General features: G+C 54.8%; 1 protein-coding gene across 5 annotated transcripts in view; it reads right to left on the reverse strand.

The window, feature by feature from the left end:
* FMNL3 (formin like 3) overlaps positions 1-22,951 on the reverse strand; it is a 51,726-nt gene that overhangs the window by 5,425 nt on the left and 23,350 nt on the right. For 2 of the 5 annotated variants that reach the window (XM_036121089.2, XM_036121086.2), the window contains exons 2-17: positions 16,755-16,838; positions 14,439-14,519; positions 14,082-14,158; positions 10,896-10,979; positions 8,056-8,208; positions 6,699-6,807; positions 6,449-6,525; positions 6,003-6,096; positions 4,612-4,686; positions 3,712-3,822; positions 3,252-3,401; positions 2,772-2,873; positions 1,401-1,680; positions 888-956; positions 671-795; positions 276-478 (exon numbers count right to left, since the gene is read on the reverse strand). In XM_036121089.2, coding sequence (XP_035976982.1) covers positions 276-478; positions 671-795; positions 888-956; positions 1,401-1,680; positions 2,772-2,873; positions 3,252-3,401; positions 3,712-3,822; positions 4,612-4,686; positions 6,003-6,096; positions 6,449-6,525; positions 6,699-6,807; positions 8,056-8,208; positions 10,896-10,979; positions 14,082-14,158; positions 14,439-14,519; positions 16,755-16,838 — 1,874 coding nt within the window. The remainder of the gene's footprint in view (positions 1-275; positions 479-670; positions 796-887; positions 957-1,400; positions 1,681-2,771; positions 2,874-3,251; positions 3,402-3,711; positions 3,823-4,611; positions 4,687-6,002; positions 6,097-6,448; positions 6,526-6,698; positions 6,808-8,055; positions 8,209-10,895; positions 10,980-14,081; positions 14,159-14,438; positions 14,520-16,754; positions 16,839-22,951) is intronic. The other 3 variants (XM_036121091.2, XM_036121090.2, XM_036121088.2) reach the window with 2 other exon arrangements.

Consider the following 22,951-nt stretch of genomic DNA (forward strand, 5'->3'; position numbering starts at 1 on the left):
CCTATACCTCCACCACCTTGGTGGTTATCACCCAGTGCTACTGGACTGTTCCCCCGAGACTGGCAGCAACGTGAGTGAAGGTTTGGGCTGAATCCCCCGCACCCCCCACAGTCCCTGGCACACAGCACAGATGCATTAAGTTCTGGCCAAACCAGGGGATGACTGAGGGGTGTGAGATGGCTCTGTTGATGCCCTGGAATCCAGGAAGGCCAGGATCCTAGATGAACTGGGTTGCCAACTGACTGGGACCAGGGCAAGGTCAGCGGGAGCCTCACGTGTGGATGGCCCTGCAGATCTCCTCGGCAGAGCGGCCAGCCTTGCGTAGGGTGATGGCTAGATTCTTGGCACGATTGGCTTCCAACAGGGTCACCTTGCTGGCGGCCTTTTGTGCTGTCTTGTTCTTAGAGCAGATGAGGTCAAGGGCAGGGCCCTGGGCTTTCGTCTTGAACAGTTCTTCAAATTTGTCCAGGTCTAGGTCCTGGCAGGGGTTGGCGAGAAGGGAAAACACGGTGGCCTACCCTACTAGAAGACCCCTGGCAGCACGCCCAGCATCTGTTCAGCTCTGGCACGTGGATGCCTGGGTCTGAGGGTGTTTCCAAGGCCAGGAGATCTGGCTAAAAGCACGGTCTCGTCCCCAGCCCTCTACCCCACCCCTAAGGGCTCCTGCTACCTCCAAGATCTTCTCATCGTCAAGTTCACTGAAGACAGTGCCACTGATCTGGTTGGGTTTCAGTGCTGTCCAGTTGAAGACAGGCAGCCGGAACTTGGTCTTGATAGGTTTCTTGATGCGAATGGCTAAATTTGGAAGGAAGATCGGTGAGGCGCTGGGGCTAAGGACACTCTCCCTACATCCCACTAGCCCTGCCCAGAGCCCTGGGGGGACTCACCTGACAGGCCTACTGTCAACACCACAGAGGGAGCAGCGCCAGGGAGAGGTGGGGCTGGGGGACACTTGTCTGGGGGAAAAGAAATGCCACGGTGACCCAGGGCCCAAAGACTCTCCAGAGAGCCCTTCCCCGATGCCACCCCACCTGTCCACAAAGTCTCTTGGGGAAAGAGGATGTGTGAACTCCCTGCCCCTCTGGTTCCCAGGGGTCCTAGCTCTGGTGGGGCAGGTCTCGTCGGCCTCTGGCCCACTGTCTCCTGCTCTGGTCTAAGCCCTCTCCGTGGCCATCCTCAGAGGAATCAGGAGCGGCACCTGATCCTTAGAACAGACCCCTGTCTGCCCTGAGATAGCCCCTTCCCCAGTAACCTGAGCCTCCCTCAGATTCTCGCCCTCCCTGAAGCCTTTCCCACCCGACTTATCCTTCCACCCACATCCCTGCCTTCTCCCTAAGGGAGGCACTGCTGCCTGGGGTTTTGGTGTGGCCCTGAGATGGGGCTCCCATGGTCCTCCTCACCTGGTAACGGGGGTGGGGGCGGGGGCAGGGGAGGAGCTGGCGGCGGGGGCAGAGGCAGGGCCTCCTCGGGCGGCGGGGCTGGAGCCAGGAGGTCCAGATCGGAGGGCAGCATGGTCTCACTCAGCTCTGCGGGGCCTATCCGGGCCAGGGCCTCGCTGCCCACGGACTCCGGGCCCCGCGCCCCAGGCTCCAAGTGGCATCGGCGCTGGAAGGCCTCCTCCTTCTCCTTAATGAGCCGCCGCAGGGTGTGCACCTGGTGGCTCGTGTTCTCATAAGTCTCCTATCGGGGAGACAGTGCCAGTAGGCAAAGGGTAAGTGGAAGGCACAGCCCTTGTTGGCCCTGAGAGTGACACTTCCTGCCCCAGGCTTCTTAGCTAGGGTCTCTGGGAGGGTGCGCAGGGGCAGAGAGCAGCAGGAACGCAGGTGGGGGCCAGGGAGGCTGGACTGCACAGAACGGCACCCTCCAGTGTGCTTCCTCTCGGACCCAGACTTAGACTCACTGGTTCCTCAAGGCCCAGGCCGGAGGCTGCTCCTGGGCACAGCTCCCGGGCCTGCCTCCAGCCTGCCCTCAGCCCTCCGGGCCTCGACTGCTCCCACTGTGTTTGGCCTCATATAATCACTCTGTTGGCAGCCCCCTGTGGACAAGACCCTGCCCTAGCCATCTCTGTATCCTCCACGCTCCCTAGAACAGCACTTCAGACCCTCAGCAGGGGCCTGACAGATGTATATCAAGCCCCTGGTCTCCTGACTTAGGATACCTGGTGGATAGTCCCTGAGCTACTCAGCCTGGCCATTACGCAGGGGAGGGAAAAGCAATAGGAGGGGCCGGTAGGAGGGGGCCTGGACACTGGAGGTGCCTGCGGGCGCCCCACCTGCTCCTACCCTCCTCTGTGTGTGTCCGGCCCACTCGATTCAGTTTCCCTCCCCCAACTAAAAGACGGGGTGAAGTCATCAGCCCACCCTCCTCTGAGTCCCTCAAGTGTGAACCAAGATCTGGATTTTCAAAGACTTGACGTGACTCAAGAAATAAAAGCCAAATAAAAAAAACTATGATTTTCAGATGCATTTCTTATAATAGGATGGAGCTGACTGTATGAAAAAGCAAAGAGATAAAAAATAAATTGATAAGAGATAGAAAGAAAGAAAGAAAGAAAGAAAAGAAAGAAAGAAAGAAGAAAGGAAAGAAAGAAAGAAAGAAAGAAAGAAAGAAGAAAGAAAAGAAAGAAAGGAAAGAAAGAAAAAGAAAGAAAGAAAGAAAGAAAGAAAAGAAAGAAAGAAAGAAAGAAAGAAAAGAAAGAAAGGGAAGGCCAGCTCCCCAGGCCCTGACGCCCAGCACCAGTCAGGGCCTCCCTTCCCCAGATTACTTGGTACCTTGACGCTCTCTAGTTCCTTCTCCCGCTGCAGCAGCTGCTTCTCTAGCTCTGCCACACGCATCATGTTCTCATTCTCTAGGTCCAGAAGCTTCTCCGTGAGCTGCAGGATAGGAAGAGCAGGCCTGGCGCTGGCCCTAAAGCCTGGGCACTTTGCACAGCCTGAACCTCCACCAGGACCTGGACCCAACCCCCGCACCCAGGCCTCCAAAGGCCGTGGAGCCCCATGGCTCCCCTGCATCACTCCCGTGGGCCCGGGTCTGAGACCCTGTGAAACAGACCACACCTGACTCTCTCAAGCCTGAGGCCACCTCACGCCCAGTCCTGGAGGTCAGTGTGTGTCCTAATCTGTGGATGACCCAGGGCCTCGGCCAGAGCGTGCCGGGTTCTGCAGCTTCCCTGGCCTCAATCTGGAACTGAGATGGCCCCGTCCTCTCCCCACCCCCAGCGGTAGTTCTGGCAGCAAAAAAGGACTACCTACGTGGGACACGTGCTCCTCCAGCTCCTCCACCTTCTCCAGGGCCACATTCTTGGTCTCCGCGTCCTCCAACAAGCCTCCCACATCAAACACATTGTCCAGGTATGCCTGGATCTGCACCTGCAGCTTCTCGCTCTCTGTGTGCCTTGACTTCTGGGAAGAGCAGACACGGTAGTAGTTGGGGAGCCTCCTGAGAGAGATGTGGTCCTCATCATCTCCATGACCACTTCCTAGAGCATAAGACCCAGGGACTTCCTTCTGCAGCCATGCAGTCTCATCCAGTGGAGCTGCCGATTTAGAGAGCGCCCCCTGCAGGAGGGCCTAAGACCCCGGCCGCAGAAGACAGGAAGGGTTCCAAGAGCATCCACGACTAGGCTCTTGTACAAGAAGAACCCTTCGTGATATGACTAAGCTGGTCCTCTGCCCCTAAGCTCCTCACCTGCGAAGACTCGAGCCAGCTCACCTGCAAGAACTCCTCCAGCCCCAGCTTGGTGAACTCATACTGCAGGTGGACCCGGAAGTTCATGTCCTCTACTGAGTGCACCACAATGTTGATAAACTGCATGCAGGCCACCTGGGGAGAAACCGCTCAGAGGGTCAGAGGCAGGGAGGGCCAGGAGAGACCGCAGAGCCAGGGTGTTAGAACCGGTATCATTGTGGGGGTAATCAAAGGAGTAAATAAAAAAAGTGAGTCTTTCTGAGAACAATAAAAGTATTTTAACTTAAAAAATATCAAACTTAAGGGGCGCCTGGGTGGCTCAGTCGTTAAGCGTCTGCCTTCGGCTCAGGTCATGATCCCAGGGTCCTGGGATCGAGTCCCACATCAGGCTCCCTGTTCGGTGGGAAGCCTGCTTCTCCCTCTCCCACTCCCCCTGCTTGTGTTCCCTCTCTCGCTGTGTCTCTCTCCGTCAAATAAATAAATAAAATCTTTAAAAAAAAAAATCAAACTTAAGATTCAGTGTATGGAGACAAGTAAATTACATGAGAAATAGACGGAAATGAAGATACAACGGATTTTGCCTTTGCACATCAGCAGGTATTTCTTGAGACCACACTACGTAACTAAAGACCGAAGGCTGAAGGGAAGAGAAGCTAGAGTAAAAGCTTGGGCAAAGCGAAGCAGCTTGAAAGGATCCCAATCAGGGGCAGTAAGGCCACAAAAAGGGGGAAAGGAGGTGGACCCAAGACACAAAATTGTCATTGTCCTGAAGTTTCTACCTCTCTGGGGTAGGTGAGTGCACAAGAAGCACTTACTGAGTAGAGAGAATCATTCCAGATTCTGGACAGAATATCAAGATATGCTGTTGGCCTGGGCCTATTCTCGAGGAGCATGGGACCCCGCTGGGCATGCCCAGTTCCTCACCATGAAGTCGATGTTGCTGTCCTCATTCCGGAAATACTCCATCAGCTTCTCAAAGCGGTGTAGTTCCTTGCATACCTGAACAAGCAAACTTTCTCAGTGAGAAACTCTATCCCATGCAGAACCTAAGCCCTTGAGCCCCGCTCCCAGGAACATCAAGACAAAGGGACTGGTTCAGACTAAGCTTAAGCATGACTCTTTCTATGCAAGGAACCATTTGCGACATATAGCAGAAACCCTGTTAGTTTAACAAGCTCTCCAAGTAGAAGAAAGCCTGGGACCTGCCATTACCTTGGGTTACTGGTCTCCCAGTAAAGCCTAGGCCATTAGTCTGGGCTTTAGGTGCCTCTGGGGGTAGGCCAAGGAGAAACACAGTTGCTCAGTTATTGAAGGAAGGAAGGAGGAAGGAGGAAGGTTGGAGGCCATGGCTGAGGTCCTAGTGGGGACACAGGAGAGAGGCCAGGGTGCAGGAAAGCCCCTGTGCTGAGAGGGGTCTAGAGACTCCATTGAGCCTCTGCCTTCAAGGAGGAAGAGCCATTTCCTGGCTTGAACAATGGACACTAGGGAAGAGGTCCAAAGAGGAGGAAGGGGTGGGCCTAGCAGCTGCGACTGGATGTCGAGGAATCCTATGTTCAAGCAGATGAAAGTTTCAGAGCCAGGCCCAGAGGCTGGGGAAATTCCAAGTAGGAGCTTCCTCCCCTCACCAATAACAGCCAACAACCCAGGAGGATCCTTGCTTGCCTTCTCCTCCCACCGCAAACACATCTGCCTTGGGTTCTACCAGTGGGTTCTCTGCCTCAGAGCCACCTGGGGGGCCTATTAAAGCACAGGTACTCAGCCCCCCAGGAGTAAGTTTAACAAGATCCTCAGATTCTGATGCATGGCCAGGTTAGAGCCATCGGACTGCAGCCCTCAAGTGAGGGTCTCTTGGGGCGCCTGGGTGGCTCAGTCGTTAAGCGTCTGCCTTCGGCTCAGGTCATGATCCCAGGGCCCTGGGATTGAGCCCCGCATCAGGCTCCCTGCTCAGCGGGAAACCTGCTTCTCCCTCTCCCACTCCCCCTGCTTGTGTTCCCTCTCTCGCTGTGTCTCTCTCCGTCAAATAAATAAATAAAATCTTTAAAAAAAAAAAAAAGTGAGGGCCTCTTTAGCTGGCTGTTCAGGATCTGTCTTGCCATAAGATCTGGTAAGGCGGAAGTTCTGGTTTTGGTGTTAAGAAAAAAAAAAAGTAGAGGGGGCAGGCTTCTTAGTTAAGCACAGGATGTTAAAATCATCACTGGGATGTGTGAGATCACAGGAAAGGGTGCTTACCTACCTGGCTCCCCACCTCCTCACCAAACACACACACACACACACACACACACACACACACACACACACACACATAGTAGACTGACCTCTTTGAAATTGTCAAAGGCAGCAAGAATGATTTCATGACCTCCCCGCACCAAACACACAGCTGCCAAGAGCTCCAAGACAAGGGCTTTGGTCCTAAGGGGTGAAGAAAAAAGATTAACCCCTTAGCTCCCCACCCTGGCCACCACACAGTTCCCCTCCACAACCAGGCGAGTCCTTTCAGAGTGGAGACAGCCTCACAAGTGAGGGGAGTGGGTTTTGGAAAGAAAGCAGGGGTAGGAAGGCTTGCCCCCTCACTGAGCTGGGCAGACCAGAGGGAAGCCAGGGACACTCCTCCTCCTCCAGCAGAAGGAGCAGAACCAAGGCGCTGACCTAGGCCACCGGTCCCTGAGGCCAGGCAGGCGGGACTTGTTGTCAGGGTCAAGTGGAGCCCAGATCTCCAGAGCCCTGGGCACAGTGGGGAGGAGAGGGGCGGGAAGGAACTCACCTTGGATTCTTGTTGTTGAGACTGAGTGCAATCTCATTGACGGCGTGGGGGTGGGACATGACCAGGTTGAAGCCGTACTGTAACAAGGAAGGAAGACCTTGATGGTGGGAGGGCAGCTCCCTGCTGGATCTCCTTGACTATCGGCCTGCCAGCAAACTCGCCTTTTACAAGCTGGTGCCCTCCCAGCTCTTCTAGTTTGGCAGATGAGGCAGGACAGGCAGAGCATCCGTGGCCAGTGCTGCCCCCTTACCTGATAGTTCATGATGGCTCTGAGGCAAAGGATACAGACGTGGACATCATCCTTCTGGCTCACCAGGCGGGAGTTCTTCAGGGCCCTGCGCCCAGGGAGAGTGCTGTACCTGGGGGAGAGGGGGCTGCTGGTGAAGGGTCTAGGAGCAGTCCCCATCACCCGGACAGCAGGTCGCACCTCCGCAGCAGGACAGGGGGACAGGGGACCTTGAACCGACAGCCTCGAGAGTGGTGGGGGAGGTGGGGGCAGGGTGCTCAGCAGTTTTCACCTCTCTGCCACAGGCCTTTGTGAGTAACTACCCGGGATCCCAGCTTTATAATCAGGGCCCAAACCATCCTGAGCCCAGGGGCCCTCCGAAATACAACGGCAGGCGTGCAGGCCTTTCTAGTCCTCAAGATGGGTCCAGGGAGACGTTCATCTGAGCCTGTCCTCCTCCTCCTTCCAGTCGCTGCATCTTCCACAAATTCCCTGGGGCCGGAGCATCTTGGCTCCCATCCCACTTCTACATCCCAGAAAGGGCAGAGCAGACCCCAAAGGCAATACCAGGGCCAGGGGCTACATCTGGCTTGGCCCCCAGTGATGTTTCATGAAAGAAAGAGGAAGCACAAATGGTGTCCGCTCATGCATGAATGACTAGAATGAGGAGCAGGGTCAGAGGGACAAAAGGAGGCCAGGAGAAAAGCATGGCCACAAGAGGAACACAGACCACAGAAAGGGCCACAGGGCCCAAAGGAGAGCCTCCCTGGGTAGGAGGGGGAGCTCTGAAAAGTCATCTGGTCTATCCACCTGCCTCCGGGCAGGACGGCTCCTAAAATACTGCAAAAAAAAAAAAAAAAAAAAAAAAAGAACACAAGGCAGGCTTGGAGAGAAAAGGAAGAAGGGAAGGGAAGGGAAGGCGAGCTGCGGGCAGGTTGGGGGGGAGCTGGTCTCGGAGCAGCTGATGGGGCAGAATGCAGAGCCAGAGGGAAACAGACTTGAGGGCAGGAGCTCAACACCCTGGAAGACGAGGGAGCTGGATGAGGGCCGGCCCCACCCAAGAGGCCGGCAGGAGTGGCAGAATGAAAAAGAGGAATGGGGAGGGGGAGGCCCTAGAGGGGAGTGTGGAGAGGGGAGAACTGGAACCCCAGATGGGGTGGGCTCAGCCGAGGGCAATGTACTTACCCAGGACAGATTGCTGGGCAGAGTCAAGGAGACAGAGAGGACAGACCAGAGACAGACTGGCAGGCAGAGGGCAAGAGAGCTGAGCCTGGAAGCAAGAGTGGGGGGAGGAGCAATGAGCACTCACCCCCTGGCACCCAAGACCTGGACTGGGGGGCTAGGGTGGGAGGCAGGTGGGCAGAGCAAAGAGCACACATACCGGAGCACAGACTGGCGCGCAGAGCGAGCGAGGCTGTTGGTGAAGGGGGCTGACAGGGCGCTGGGTGGCTGCAGGTCCTCGATGGACCTGCTCCAGGACCGGAGCTTGTCAAATGCACCATCGTCACTACTCTCCAGACCCTCAAAGTCAAACCTGGAGCAGGAAAGGACACACAAGCGCACACACAGGAGAAATTCAGTGCTAAGCCCCCTGGCCGGCCCACCCCCGCCCCGTAGACCTCGAGGGCAATCAGAAGCAAGGACGGCAAGAAGAGAAAGCGGAATTGGGCGGCAGAGACCCAGCCCTGGTCGGGAGAGCCACCCACGCAGGACAAGGGCAGCGGAGGCACAGACAGCAACCAGGAGGGGGATCTGAGGGGATGGGAATGCTGGAAGGGGTGAGTTGCGGCGCCCCGCTGGCCAGGCGACTCCAGCAGTGACCTCTCCATGGGCCCAAAGGGAGGCTTTCTGCACTCCCAGCCTTAGATAGCAAGTCTCAGAGAAGCCATGGCTCCCCACGGAGAATCCGCTCTGTGCAAGGGTGTTGGGGAACAGGCCAACGCAGGTCTTGCTGGGTGGCAAACGGCAGTGGCCAAAGGGGCCTCTCAGTGCCCTGAAGGGGCCCGGCTGCTTCTGGATTGGGCTCACGAGGGCAGGTCTGAATGGAAGGGAACGGAAGTCCCAGCCAACCTAGAGTGGGAGACTCCACTAGGTTCAAGAGTACCATGGTCCCATCCCAGCACTGGGTTTTAATGGCTGGGTTTTCCGTGGTTCTACTTGAGACTGCTAGGTTTTCTGGAATAGAGGCTCCCCGGGAGAAGAAATCACAGGTCGAGGGTGTGGACTGGGGACCTTCGTCCCTACAGGAGTTGGATGGTTTCTCTGTCACTTTCTACTTCTGTGATTGCCACCAGCAATTTGGGAGTGTGGCCAGGACAAGGAGGATGGCTTGAGATCACGGGGCATTGTCCTTTATGAAGCCCCACGTCAGGATATACCCACTCTGAGAAACCAGCCCCACTTTTCTTTCCTGTCCTCTTCCCCCAAGTAGGTCATTAAGGACTGAACGAGCATCTCCGACAGGCTCTTCCCCTGAGGAACCTTCTGCTCAGACATTCATAGCCCCAGGGTCAGAGGCATTTCTGAAATAGGAAATGATATCTGCAGGCAACTGAATGTTCCAAAGGAGCAGGGGTAGGCTGCAGAGTCCCTATGCTGAGCTGCTTAATGGGGCTCTCAAGCAAACATCAGAGGATGCTCCCTGACAGGGAACCTTGCCAGTGGCCCCCCTCAGTCAGTAATTGTATTCCCTAGCGCCAGTCCTGCAGTTTACAGATAAATGCCTTCACCCAGCCTCTGTTTGGCTTCACCCTCTTCCTTTCAACCCTTCCCAAAACACACTTTCTCTCCCCTTCACACCCTCTCCCTGCCCTGAATCTTTCTTTCGAAAACAGAGTCAAAAGCACTGCTGTGGACACTACAATCCTGAGGATCCAGCGTATTTTGGTTTCGAGCAGCTGGGATCTGTTTGCTTTTCGAACGGGATAGATAGGCTTATTTGGAAAAATGATCTGCATCTTTTTACTATAAAAGCTCTGAATTTTTTTTAAAAAATCACTTCAGCAAATGTTTTTCATTTCTTTCTATAAAAAGAGTAGTTTTTAAAGGGAGAGGAGGATCACGAGGCCTGAATTCTGCAGGGATGGGAATGGGGAGTAGGCCACTCTTGGTTTTAAGGGGGGATGACCTGGGAAAAGTGACAGGCCAAACCGAGGAGAGGCGTTAGTTCGAACCCCTAAAGAGCTAAGACTGAAGATCTGCTGGACCAAGGAGAACGGCCGTGGGGTAAGGACAGTCACAACAAAAGTGAAAGCCGAGGTTAGGACTGAGTCCCAGGACTAGGGAGTTCCCCAGGACTCGGGACTTTTGGTGCTAATGTTGGGAAAAGTCACGGGCATACTGGGACGATTGGTCAGCCAAGGGCTGAAGCCTTGGCTCTAAGTCTGAAGCATTCATCGGTCATCACGTGAATGATCAGTATAATCCCTCTTTCCATATATTCAGGCAATTACGGTAGGTTATACCACCTTGAGTAACAATAATTAACAATAAAGCGGCTAGAGCAGTATAGACTTACTGCGTTCCGAACACTACTAGTTGCTTTACACACATTATCATCTCAACCTTACAACAACTCTGGAACATGGATCCCCTTTTCTGTAAGAGGATGCAAATGTGCTTGAGGTCACCCGGATAGTCAAGGACATAACTGAGACCCACAACCAGCTTTGTGGTTGTCGGTCCTTTTCACTACCTCATGCTGCCTTCTCATCTGTACTCCTGTGCTGAGGGACCCGCCCCACCGGATTGAAAAGGGCTCTGAATACTTCATTTTCAGTGTGGGTCAAAGGTCATGCTCACTGCTCCTGGGGCTCCTCTTCAGCAATGACCTGGAGTAACCCTCTCACATCTGGAGACCCAAAGGAGGTTCTTAAAGACTCAACTCTCCAAAGGCAAATGAATCCCACTGGGCGTCTCTCCCAGAAGCCAGGACATTTCCTTGGACTGCTTGCAGCCTGGAGTCTGGATCCTTTGGGTTCTAATCCTGAGCTCCCTTTCCATATCTCCCTCCTTCTGCTCCAGCCACCTGGCCTTCTTCACGGCTCCCAGACATCTCCTTGGCTGCCTGTCCACTCCCACACCACTGCCTGGGCTCTTCCCTCCTGGCCTGGGACGCCTATTCCTGTCTTCACCACTGCAGTCTCACCCTTCCTCAGCAAATCAGAATGGGACTGTGTCCTCCCTCGCCGTCCCCAACCCTAGCCCCAGGGAGGTACTCACATGACCGAACACTGGGCAAAGGACAGGTAATCCACGAGCACGTCCAGGCCTTTGTTTTCATCATTCAGAAACTCCCGCACCCACCTGCCAATAGAGGAAACATAGTGGAGGGGTCTGCTAAAAGTGGGTCGAGGGTGAGAAGGGCGAGAGGCCTCTGACCCAACACCCACTCCTGAATCCTCTAGAACTTAGCACCAGGCTGGAAAAATTCTGAGGTTCAAAACCCATGGCAGACCGATTCCGTGGTCACATCACGGGCCTAGACCTCCACTAGGCCGGGGAGCCAGGGATGGGGATGGGGAAAGGTCCAAGGCCTTCCAATACCACGTCAGCCACACAAGCTTTCAGGAAGCCTCTCCTAAATGGCCAGGGCCCTGGCTCAATCATTTACTGTGTCCTTGGTGTCTAGCACAAGACCGAGTGTGCTGTCCCTGCCTGATGTTTATTGGCAAAATTGTGGGGACATGGGGAGGTTGATCAAGAGCATTTACCACAGGCCCTCGTGCACAGCTGTACCTAACAAGGGCTAGCACGTCTCCAGCTGGACTGAAGTCTCCGTCGAAAGACAGGCAAGAAAGGTCAAAGAGAGCTCTGGAACAGAGACATGCTGGACCAAAGGGCCCTTCCACCAAGTTCAGAGAAAGATAGTCTGGGCCACAGTGAGCAAAGAGGGATATGTGGGAATTGTGTGTTTGGTCAGGGTGAGTTTGACAGAATAGGAAAAGGATGGGGGAACAGTCAGGGACTCGAGTAACTCCCTGAAGACTTAGGCCCCTTCAGCCAGAGAGGCAGGAAGGTGGACAACAAAGACCGTAAAGACAATGGACCCTGGCATTTCCACCCTTCTGCCTTCAGGCCGCTTGGCCTGAGATATCCCTGGAAGGAAATTCAAGAGCCGATCCCAGGAGGGCTGTTACAGGACAGGTTCATTCCATGGCACAGAGCAACATAAAACTCTCAGGATAAAACCCCGACTCTCCTCAGTGCTCTGTTCCCTTGGATGTCTGGGGGTCTTTATAGGCTGCTGCCCCCAACAGCCCTGCAGGGCCGCCTCTCCCCCGCAGCTGGAACACCAGCGCCATGTTTGCTGGCCACACCCTGGGACACAGTGAGAGGCTGGGCCGGAGCACCAGGCTCAGCTGAGGCTGACTGACACCGGAGCTGCCTGAAGTTAGCTTCCTCTCTGGGGGCCGACAGGCCTCCCGTTTCCTGTCTGTCTGCTCTCCAGCTCCCCACCCCCTTCTCATTTCCTGTCTGAGTCTACACTGCTATTTTCGGGATCTTGACACTTTGAGGAGAGGTTAAAGGGCACTTTGGCAAGGCAGAGAAACCAATACAAACCAGAGGGAGGAGGAGCTGGTGAGGCTCTGGAATCCCACTTCCCAGCCTGCCCCGCGCCAGGGCCTGAGTTCCCATTGGGCTGCCCCTACACAACGAGCTTCGGCAGGCCCTGGGGCTGATCAGGCTGTGACAGAAGCAGGATCCTCCTCTCCCCACCTTGCCCTGGGCTCCTACCACCCCGGAGCACCCACACCCCGGCCTGACAGCCTCACAAACTCTTCCTGCCTAGAAATCTGGGAAGGAGCCTGGTCCTCCCCCACAACTGCCCAGAGAAGCCACAGTTCAGACGACAGGAGCTCCTAAAATGCCAGACACGAAGCTGTTCCCTGGGAACCAAGGGCCAGGTCCAGACCTCTAACTTGTGTGCCAACTGCCAAGAGGCCCCGGGCCTGGGAACCATGCTGCTCTCGCCCCAGCTCCTGGCCAGTGGCCAGAGAGGCAGGCACCAGGTGGAAGGGGTGAGCAGAGGGGAGTGTCACACACGGCTCTGTGGCCCTCTTCTGAGAAGAACAGGCTCCCATCCTCATGCGGCAAGACCTACTAAGAAAGAAAGGGGGGCCTGAGAGGGAGGGGAGTAGTGGAAGGCCCTGCGGGGTGGCGTGCAGGGTGGTAGGTGGGATTTGGAGTCGCCATCTGTTTCACCCCCCCCACCCCCCACAAACACACAGGGTAGCTGAGGAGGCCCTGCCACTCCTTCTGTGAGGATTCACCAAATACAGCTGCAGGCTGGGTTTCACGTTTGCTAGCATGTCAGCTTTCACTCTGGTTCACGGAAGAGGTGTGGAAGCCAATTCTGGCCACCGAGCACAGCTGCCGAGGCCAGGAACTATCCCTTTCCTGTTCTCTCCGGTGCCATTTCCCCCGTGACTGCTACTGTGGCGGCTGGGGGCACACAGGTAGCCTCTGTAAGAGCCCCAGGCGGGCCTGGCCTGGTGTGGACAAGCAGGTGGTCGCCACGGGCAGGGGGGGAGAGGCAGATGATGTCATTCGGCTCTTTCCACCCCTGCTCTCAGGAAGCCCAGGACTCTGGGGATGGCCCCTGCCCAGCCTCCCCCACCCCCACCCCCGGCTCGGCTTCTCACTCACGCAAGCTCTCAGTATTTGTGCCCGGCCCCTCGGTCAGGATGGTAGCCCCGCCTGCAGTCCCCCATCAGGTTTCCCTCACTCTCCTTTGTGTACACTCTCTCTCACTTTCACTACATATGCTCTGACTGGTTACAGTTTTATAAAACCAAGACCACTGGCATCTGTCCCTGTACCTTAGGCATTAGCCTGCGGCCTGTTCAGCAAGTTCTGGTTCCCTACTCAGAGACTAGCAAACAAGACTCACGCCGTTCCTAGGGACCCTGTCAATGGGCCGGCAGTACCAGGGTCTGCAGATACAGAAGACGTTCAGTTCCTGGTCCCCGCCACCTTAGATCGACTTTCTTGGTGCCCTAGGAAGCTGCTTCTGCTCAGGAACTACGACTGTCTTAGAATCAAGAAAATAGTCTTGTGGGCACCAAACAGTCCAGGAACGAGGTCTCAGCTCCCTGATGCAATGTGCTCCCCCGGCCCCAGCACGCTCTGGGCCTCCCTTGGCCCAGCCCCAGGCCACAGGCAGACTTGAGTCTCAGCTGCGATGGGAGAGACTTCTACTTAAAGCCACAGGCTGAAGACCCCAGGAGGGGCCCCAAGCTTGCCAGCAGCTGGCAGAGCTGAAAGGGAGAGAAGCCAGAAAAAGAACAGTCTGAAGCTCCGGGGACCCAAAAGCCGTTCAAGGGGCGACTGTGCCTCACAGCAGGGAGATAAACAAGCCACCCATCCTCAGAGGTCGCCGGATCCTGGTGGCCGATTCTGACTCACCCAATGTGGTTGGTACGAAGTGAGATCTCCAGCTCCCTCAGTACTTTGGTTGACTCCTGCACTCTCCTCCTGAACTTCTGTAAACAGGGAATTTCCTGTCACTATTGGCAGCCCCCGATCCAACTTTATAGTACAAACAAAAGGGGTAGAAAAGGAAAGGGAGGGGACACAAGAGGGCAGCTACAAGCCTTCCCTCTATTAGGAGCCAGCCACTCCAGGCCCATGGCCTCCGAACCCAGAAACCCAACTCCCATTGCTCAGAAGCAGACGTCCCACCCCAAGTCACAGGGGTTGCCCCCCAAACCCCACAGGACTATAACGGGCAACAAGGTGGGGCCTCCCTGCCTCACACTTCACCTTCCGGGTTACGCTGGGGTCCAAGAAGCTCTGGAGTTTCTGGATGTAAGTGTGGGGAGGATTCTTCACCTGGAACCGTTCCTGTGAGGGAAACACGCGTGTGCGCACAGACACCCAGAGTTCTGAGGACAGCGTTGAGGAAGTCGAACCCTCATGGTGTTCACTGTGAGGGGACCCAGCCTCCTAAAGTTGTCAGCTGGCCCTTAACATCATCCAAACCAAAGGTTCTCTTCCTTGGCTGATTTTCAGACGCTTCTCATCTACTGCCATCTTCCCCTTCTCCGATTAGTGATCTCTGAGCCTAAAATATTTTTCTATGTTGGAAATTATTTTAAGAGCCTGTTGCTTGTGAAGATGTGGGGATTAAAGAGCTGGGAACGGCACCCAAAATAAAGATACAACTTAGAAGTGGTCTTCACTGCCTAGCTAACTGATGGCCCGGGATTAGGAGGGCCATGGAGAGAGGAGCTAGGTCTTGTAGAATGCAACTGCGTCAGCCCTGAACCCAGACTTGGGATCGGACCAGCTTCGCAGCACTAACACATTCAGGCTACAAACACACATTCTGTTCCTTGCCCAGACCCCAGGCCCCGAAAACCCAGGCAACCTCAAATGCTAAACCTGCTTTTGGCGAGGTCATCCCTCGATCCCCTTCCACGAAGATCATGGGACCACGCCCTCCCCATTTTGGTCCAACCCCTGCATTAGACCCAAGGGAAAACTCTTAAGCATTCTGATCCTGTTAGGGCCTTCACCACTGAGATATCTGAAGAGTTGGAGGGCAGGGGTGCTGCAAAGGGTTCAGGGAGAATGATCTAATGTTAGGAAGTAGAGCTTAAACACAAAATGAAAGAAAAAAGAAAGGTGTGAGAAACAGTCAAAATTATGTGACCTGGAAAAGACTGGGAGATCATCAATTAAAGAAACTCAGTACCAACAAGCTACTGTTCTCCAACCCCCTTGCAGGAGCTCACCATGTTCACCAGCTCTGCTTAAGGCAGAACACGAGGAAACGGGCCTTCCCTGGAGAGGAAGGGACCCGGACTAGGAGCTCTGAAGCATAATTCTACCTTATGTCAAGCAGCCTGATTTGGGAGGCAGTGGAACATAACAGCTAGCACAGATGGGGTCGGCTGCTTCGTCCTGGTTCCAGTCAGGCACGGTACTGAGTCTGGAGTTCTTCATCCATAAAATGTAACAGTGCCTTCCTCAGGGGGTTTTTGTGAGGATTAAATGAGATATTTCAATATATGTAAAGTCCTGGGGCGCCTGGGTGGCTCAGTTGGTTAAGCGACTGCCTTCGGCTCAGGTCATGATTCTGGAGACCCGGGATCGAGTCCCACATCGGGCTCCCTGCTCAGCGGGGAGTCTGCTTCTCCCTCTGACCCTCCCCCTCTCATGCTCTCTGTCTCCCATTCTCTCTCTCAGATAAATAAATAAAACCTTTAAAAAAAAAAAAAATATATGTAAAGTCCTTGGTCCCCCATAAGTACTTAATAAATGTTAGCTGTTACGATTCTGTCCAGGGCTTGAAAAGAAATCATAAATTTGTGACCGCTCCATCACGAAGTGCTGGGTAAGCACACTGACTATGTGCGGTGCCAGGCGCTTCCATGCCTCCTGAGAGGTAAGCAAGTAAAAGCGGACTCTCCTAATTGTGCAGACAGGCCTGTCGGAGTTCAGAAACTCATGACCTGTGAAATTCAAATGTGTGCAGGGGAAAGAGCCAGGCCATGGGTCCTGGTTCTCAGTTCTGAGCTAAGTAATAATCTCTCTAGTCTCTTCCAGCTCGAAATACTGTTCATGTAGGGAGAGGTTCCAATCCTCATTTTCTGAGATTTGGGAACAGAAGACTATAGGGGACTGGGTCTTCTCATTCCTAGAGGCCTGTCAATGATGAGAAAAACCCGAGGTGCCAGGGCTGGGGCAGAGTGAGAGAGAAAGGGTCCTTTGGTCTACCGTGCCAGGCAGAGCCCTCACCCTGGGGAAAGGCAGAAACAGGCTCTGCTGGGAAAGCTACCCAACTCCCTCTGCAGACAGCCAGACAGCCCAGACCAACATAAACTTCCTTCAGGCTACTGCCCATCAGGAAGAAATCAAGACAGCTCTTTGCAGGCGTTAGAGGGGAACTTGGCCTGCTAGCCCCATCTCTGTTAAGAGAGCCGTCTTGGGACAGGAAGTGAGCACGGACTGAGGCCAAGCCCAGGCCAGGGTTTCTCAAGGGACCCCAGGGCTGTGGTCAGTGCCTTTGGCCCTGCTGCCTCGTCCAGCCCACGACACAACCCCTACTCCTGGGCCTCGCCCCAAACCCCATACCTGGTCACAGATCAGATCCCACTTCTTCTCATTGTCATACTGGCGCAGGAGCCGGGCCTTGTCGGGAGGCAGGTTCATGGAGCTCTGAGGAGAGAACCTGAGTCAACAGGGCTGAAAGCTCCCTGCACCCAGAGGAGAGAAAGGGAGAGCGCGCACACCTTTTCCCTCTGGGGCCCTCGGCTTCACCCTGACACTCTGTGGCTGCTAAGGAAGGCTCGGAGGGGTGTGACAGTCCTTCTGCCTCCCCTTCATATTTAGTTGTTTGGTTGAGCAATGTTTTCTAATTTAGTGAGTCGAGATTAACTTTATTTTTAATGAAAACAAACAGATTAAAATAGAAGAGGCTAGAAGATACCAGAAATCCCTACAAGTAGGAAATGGAATGTTTCATGAAGCTTTTGTTTCTTTTATATTCTAAGTACATACATATACATATGCACACACACCAGTCATGCCATAAAACGTGTTTCTTAACTTGGGACAGGGCAAAAAACGTTCCAAAGCCACCTGTCTGAAACAGCAACTCTCAATCTGCTTCTCGCCCACGGCCTGAGGGATGCACGGCCTTCCTGCGTCACGCACAACCACGGGTGGATCCTGAGCCAGCCACGGCCTGCGTGGATGGCACACGTTTACCCCTATGCCCCATATCAGGATACGAGTACACGAGAAGGACGTTAGCATAAAGGTAACAGCTCATTTTTTAAGGAAATCATTTACAAAATTTCAGCATTTTAATTATTAGTAGCAAGTTACTTACGACACACCTCCCAATTAAGACACAGGAAAGTGTCCTAACCCCTTCCTGAAAGACACTCTAACCTGGAATATGGAAGGGCAGACCAGGAGTCATCTTATTTCGCTCACTATTGTTTGCTGACTGAATAAAGAAATAAAAGTGGGCAGGAGTGAGGGAAGCCCAAGGCACCCCCGGACTAGTCCTACGCAGGCCAGCAGCCCTAACTCCCCCTCCTTTATCCCCACCCAGCCAAGCTTCTCTTCTATCCAGTGCGGCTGTCTTTGTTATAGGTCACAGCCCTTGCCTCTCAAGGCAGATCGCTGCACCTGCCCCTCGCCCCATATTCCCGAATCAAATATGATCTCCTACCTCAAGTATCATAGCTGTGACTTCCCACAAATCCAGCCCCTACCCCCAGCAGGCTACAGGCCACCTGGAAGGCCTTCCTCTCCTCTTTCTCTTCCTTACTTGCTGTTCCAAGTTCAGCTCTAATTCCCTGGGCACTGAAGCATGGCCAATGGGTTTACATCTATCTGCCCACTCCTTGATATCCTCATCCCTGGGGACACGAATTGTGTGCACCCAGGATCCCAAGGAGTCACACAGCCAGGCATTATTCCAGAAGTGGGAGCATCCTGGGAGTGGGCCTTCCGTTTTCTAAGAAACTGAAAGAAAAACCTTAAAAATCATTTATTTCTGTTAGACATATCTATTATGCATTTACCTACACACATCCTGCTAAACTAGCTGCACACTCATCTAGCCCCTCCAGGACTGTGTCTATTCATATGGTCTCCAACCCCTGATGATGTGTGATAGGCACCTAGTGGAGAGGAAGTGGATGGTAAGCCTAAGGTTAAGGCATCCTGGTTCGGAGTAACGGGCCCAGCTCTGGGCTGGAAACCTGGTCACTACGGCTCAAAAAAGGAGTATGGTTGGGATTTTTGCTCAGTGTCTAGGAATACCAAAATGGGGCGAAGGAGAGAAGAAAAGAAGGGGAAGAGCATCACCCATCACACCCCTCTTCACAATTTCTGCTGCCCTGTGAGTCTGCCTGCACTCCTGCAGGAAAGAGGGGCTAATCAAATCCCCCCTCCCCCACTGCTGATGCAGAAGGGATGGCTGGTCGGGCAAATACAATCCCGAATGTTCTCTCTGAAACCACTTGGCTAAGGGCCATTCTCAGCGTGTCTGTGTGGAGAGGAGGACAGAGGCAGGAGGCCACAACAAAACAGGGACCCAAAAGTTGAAGGTGAGCCCGGACCAAGGTCTCCCTCCTAACCACAACCAGGCTGCTGCTAGCTAAGCCCAAGTGAGACCAGAGAAGAAACAGACCTCAGGCCTGGTTCTGGCTCTGGGCACATCTCGAACACTTCATTGTCTTCTGCCCATTTCTCCCAAGTCCAAGCCACGGAAATAGAAAATAGTTGTCTCCCCTGGAAGAAAGCAACTGGTGGACAAGGGGGGAGCCTGTCGCTACTGTGGCAGACATCACATCCTGTCTACACCAACTTCCTCAGCTACCCACTGTCAGCTGCTGCGGCCTCATGCTTCCCCACAAGGTGAACTGGGGAGAAGATGTCGGTGCCCCGGGGGCTTGGAAGATGGAACAAAGTCACCCCCTTTGGGAACCCTAGCATAAGAGCATGGAAGAGTGGAAGAGGCACATCAGGGTTCAAACTTCAGATGCCCAGGAGAGATTGCCCCCCGCCCCCGGAGTATGGACACGGGTGGCAGAAGCATGAATCAGCTCTGACCACAGACCCACAAGCTCCAGTCTCGAGCTTTGGGTGGCACTTTCTGGACTGTGATGCCGGCTTCTCTGTTTCTTTGGGGCCCAAGTGTGACTGGGAAGGAAGTGGGTAGGGGAATTCCCCCCAGCCTCCAGCACTCTCACACCAAGTCGGTCCCCGACTGCAGGGCGGGAGCCACCCACCATGGGCTTCTCTCCGCGCCAGACAAGGGACTAGGGCTTCTGCAGCCACCCGATAACGTGTGTGAGCTCAGCAGGGCTCTGACGTCCTGAGGAAGGACAACCTCCTGAGTTCCGGGGACAGCCAGGAACAAACCTGACACGTTCGGGTCTCCGTCAAAGGTGTGTTTCCTTGACATATTTGTTCAGTGGCTCTGCAGCGACGGGGAGTTCTCGTAAGGCAGAGGCCAGGCTCAGTCCTTGCTACCTGCTCCCTGAAACCCTTGCTGAACAGAAAGGGGCCGCGGCTGTCTTGGAGCAGAGGCACTGAATGCAGAGTCAGAGAGCCTGAGATCAACTGTGGGATCTTCAGAGCTCATCCATAAAATGGAGATAATCTCACTACTTCACAGGGGTTTATGAGGATTAAATGATAGATATTTTATATCCGGATGTGTCTGGAACACCATGGGTGTTCCGCAGTCTCCTTCCCCTTCCTCCTGAAAATCCCAGATAATGCTCTGACAGCCCAAGGACCCCTCTTGCTTCTGGGTTGTCTCGATCTCTGCCTCTGTCCCTCCTTCAGCGCAGTTTCTCAACCACTCAGGACACAGCCATCCTCTACACCTACCCCCAACCCCCTCGTCCCCCACCAACCCTAAGACTAGGAGGCAATTAAATACCAACATCCTTGAGGAGGGAGACCCTGGAGAGATGGGGGAGAAGAGGGAGATGAACTCACACTGAAAGCAACTCTGAGACTGATTCCTACATCAGAGCAACCAGCCAGAAATCTAATAATAAACACCTATAACGGGAAGCAGCAGGAAGGGGTGGATCTGATGCTTCCCCAGCAGGGCTGTTCTGGTTTACTGCCAGTCTGAGGTCGGGCACAGAGCCCCGCTCAGTGCCTAGCCCCCTCCTGGGTGCTGTGGGAGCAAGGCTTCCTTACTCCCTACCCAACCCCTGTCAGCCCCAGTGAAGCCAAGGAGGAAGGAGGTAGCCCTGGTCACAGAGGTTCCCTTCCCTTTCCTGCTCTGTACCCCTAGCCAGTTAGCCCCTCCTCATTTCCTTCCCATCGCAGGGGAAGGGAAATGCCGGTGGCGTTGGAGTTTCCTTCGAAGGTGTGGGTCCTGCTCTGGGACTCACCCCTGACTCTGTCAGTCTCCTTGGGCCGGGCCTGGGGAAAACCCAACCAACAGAAATAGGAACCACCAAAAACTCCCAACTGTTTCTGTCAGTCCCAGTCAATCACGAGGAATCTTAAGAACAGAAATGAACACAGGCATAGCTCCGCTAAGAGGCAGGGAGAGGGATGTCTGAAACTTTCCTGCGAAGGGGATTCTGGAGGCTTTAAGGAAGTCAGGCAGGGACTGTTTATTCTGAGCAAATACAGAATGTGAGTTGGTTTTCTTAGTGTTTCCCCCTTCAGAACCGTCTCCCCACCAGGTCCATTATGGCTCACATTTCTCCTAAGTGTGGTAGGCCCAGTCCCCATGCTTAGCCCACGGGGGTGGGGAGCCTGGGAAGCTGAATCTGGAACTTCCCCAGAGACGAAATGAGACACTGTCCTGGGCACCACATGCCGCTGAGTCCCTGGCCACAGCTGCCAACAAGTCCTCTTGGGCACCCACAGATCAGCCCATTGTGCAGACGGGCAGAGTGTGGTGAGGAGGCACGAGGTTTGGGAGCCCAGGAGACTGCTGTAGGAGGAGCTGGAGCTCTGCGCTCCCGCCCCGCGCTCCCGCCCCGCGCTCCCTCACAGACCATCGACCCTGCCCAAGGCGACAGCAAAGCAAGCAACACCAGGCACAAAGGCCCGTCCCCAGCTGCCAAAAGGACAGAGTGCTAGGAGTGGCCCAGCCTGCCCTCCTCGGATCTCTACTGGTGGGCAGTAGACACAGCTGTGGCCAGCTGGGCATCGCTCCCAAAGGGCAAGAGCCCAAGGAGGTGGGCGGTCCCCGCTCCTGCCGCCTCGGCCCCCTTGGCAGCCACAGCCAGGCCTGCTGCAGTAGCAGCTCCCAGACAATGAGAGTTATTTTCAGCCCGCGCTTTAACACAAGCCAGCTGGCCAGTGTCAGGGCGGGAGCCCCCACCCAGCCCGCCCAGACGGCAGCCGCTGGCCCAGCCCACTGCCTACACCACTGTCGCCTCTGCCTCTGCGTCACTCTATCTCCTTTCAGCACCGCTCCTCCTAACTGCCCCTCCCCAAATGTAATCCTGTCAAAAGGAGACCAAAAAATCCGAGAGTTTGATCAAAGGTCCAAGAGCTGAAATTCAGAAGGTCCAGATCCGGGATGCGGAGCACCCCTCCAAACACCCCCACTCTTCCCCCTCCCACCCTGTCCCGTGACTGGCGGGAGTAGCGCAGGGGAGGAAGCGGAACGGATAGGGGGCCAGGTCTCCCTGCAGCCCCCAAGGGCCGAGGCCCAGGCCGAGCCTGGCTTTGCTACCAACCAGGAGATGAAGCTCAGGACGGTTCTCCTGGCCTCCGTCCCTCCCATCCTTCTTTCCAGAACTTAGGTTTGGAGATGATCACTTGAGACAGCCTGGAATGAGCTGGAGCCAACTGTGAAAGTTCTGGGAGAAGAACCGTATCCTGTGGCAGAAAGGCAACCTAACCCGGGTTTAGGACACTAAATGATGGAGTGGGCATGAACACTTCACTCAGCCCTCTGCACATCAGAGAGTTCAAGGATAGGAAGGGGTGGGCTCCAGGCCTCCAGCCCTGGTGCCGCCACACCCCACAGCCTCAGCAGCACGGTTCCCCTCTGTTCCCCATCTCCCTCCGGCTGCAACCGCCTGCACGGGAGCTCCAGTGTGCGACCTAACTAGCCACACACAGCTTCCTCTAGGCCTGAGCTGCCCGGTTACACTTATGGGAAAGTTGCTGGAGTACCGCATGACAGAAGCCATCAGAAGAGTGGGTGCTCCTTGACTTAAGTGCCCGTAGTGGTTGGGTCTAGCCTTCTGTGTTTGTTGACTTGGAGCTATCACTCTGGGGACAAGCTGCCAGGAGAAAGCCAGCTTGCAAATACCCAGAGTCCTGTCTGGAGAACGTGCTTCTGTGGTCACTGATGACTCCATAACCAGAAATGACTCGCTGAGCAGTTATGGGCCAAGTCCCTGAGCAGCCTGGAGGAAAAGGAGATGGATTCACCAGATGTCTCAGGCTGAGCTCTGCGACTCACCCACACCAGGGAAGTCCGATGAAGGAGAGGCCCTAGAAGGCCAGCATCGAAGAGGTGGCTTTTTCCCAAATACAACCGTACCCCCGAGGCCTCTTCTTCACCCCGGAGGCCCCTTCCATTGGATCCTGAGAAGGCAAAGGAAGTTGGCCATCTCCCCAAAGCCAGCAAAACCCCCAACCCTATCTCTGCCACACCTAGTATCAGGTAACCTCTGCAGGTAACCTGGCCCCCAGACGCCAAGTGAAGACATCCCTTCTGGCCTCCTCGGTCAAGAAGCGCACAAGCTCAGACAGAGGAGCTCATGTTGGCTCTTCCCAGCTGAGCCCCCAGGCCCTCGCTAAACAGCCATTGCCCC

Source organism: Halichoerus grypus, chromosome 6 (genome assembly GCF_964656455.1).
Source record: "Halichoerus grypus chromosome 6, mHalGry1.hap1.1, whole genome shotgun sequence".
Classification (NCBI taxonomy): Eukaryota; Metazoa; Chordata; class Mammalia; order Carnivora; family Phocidae; genus Halichoerus; species Halichoerus grypus.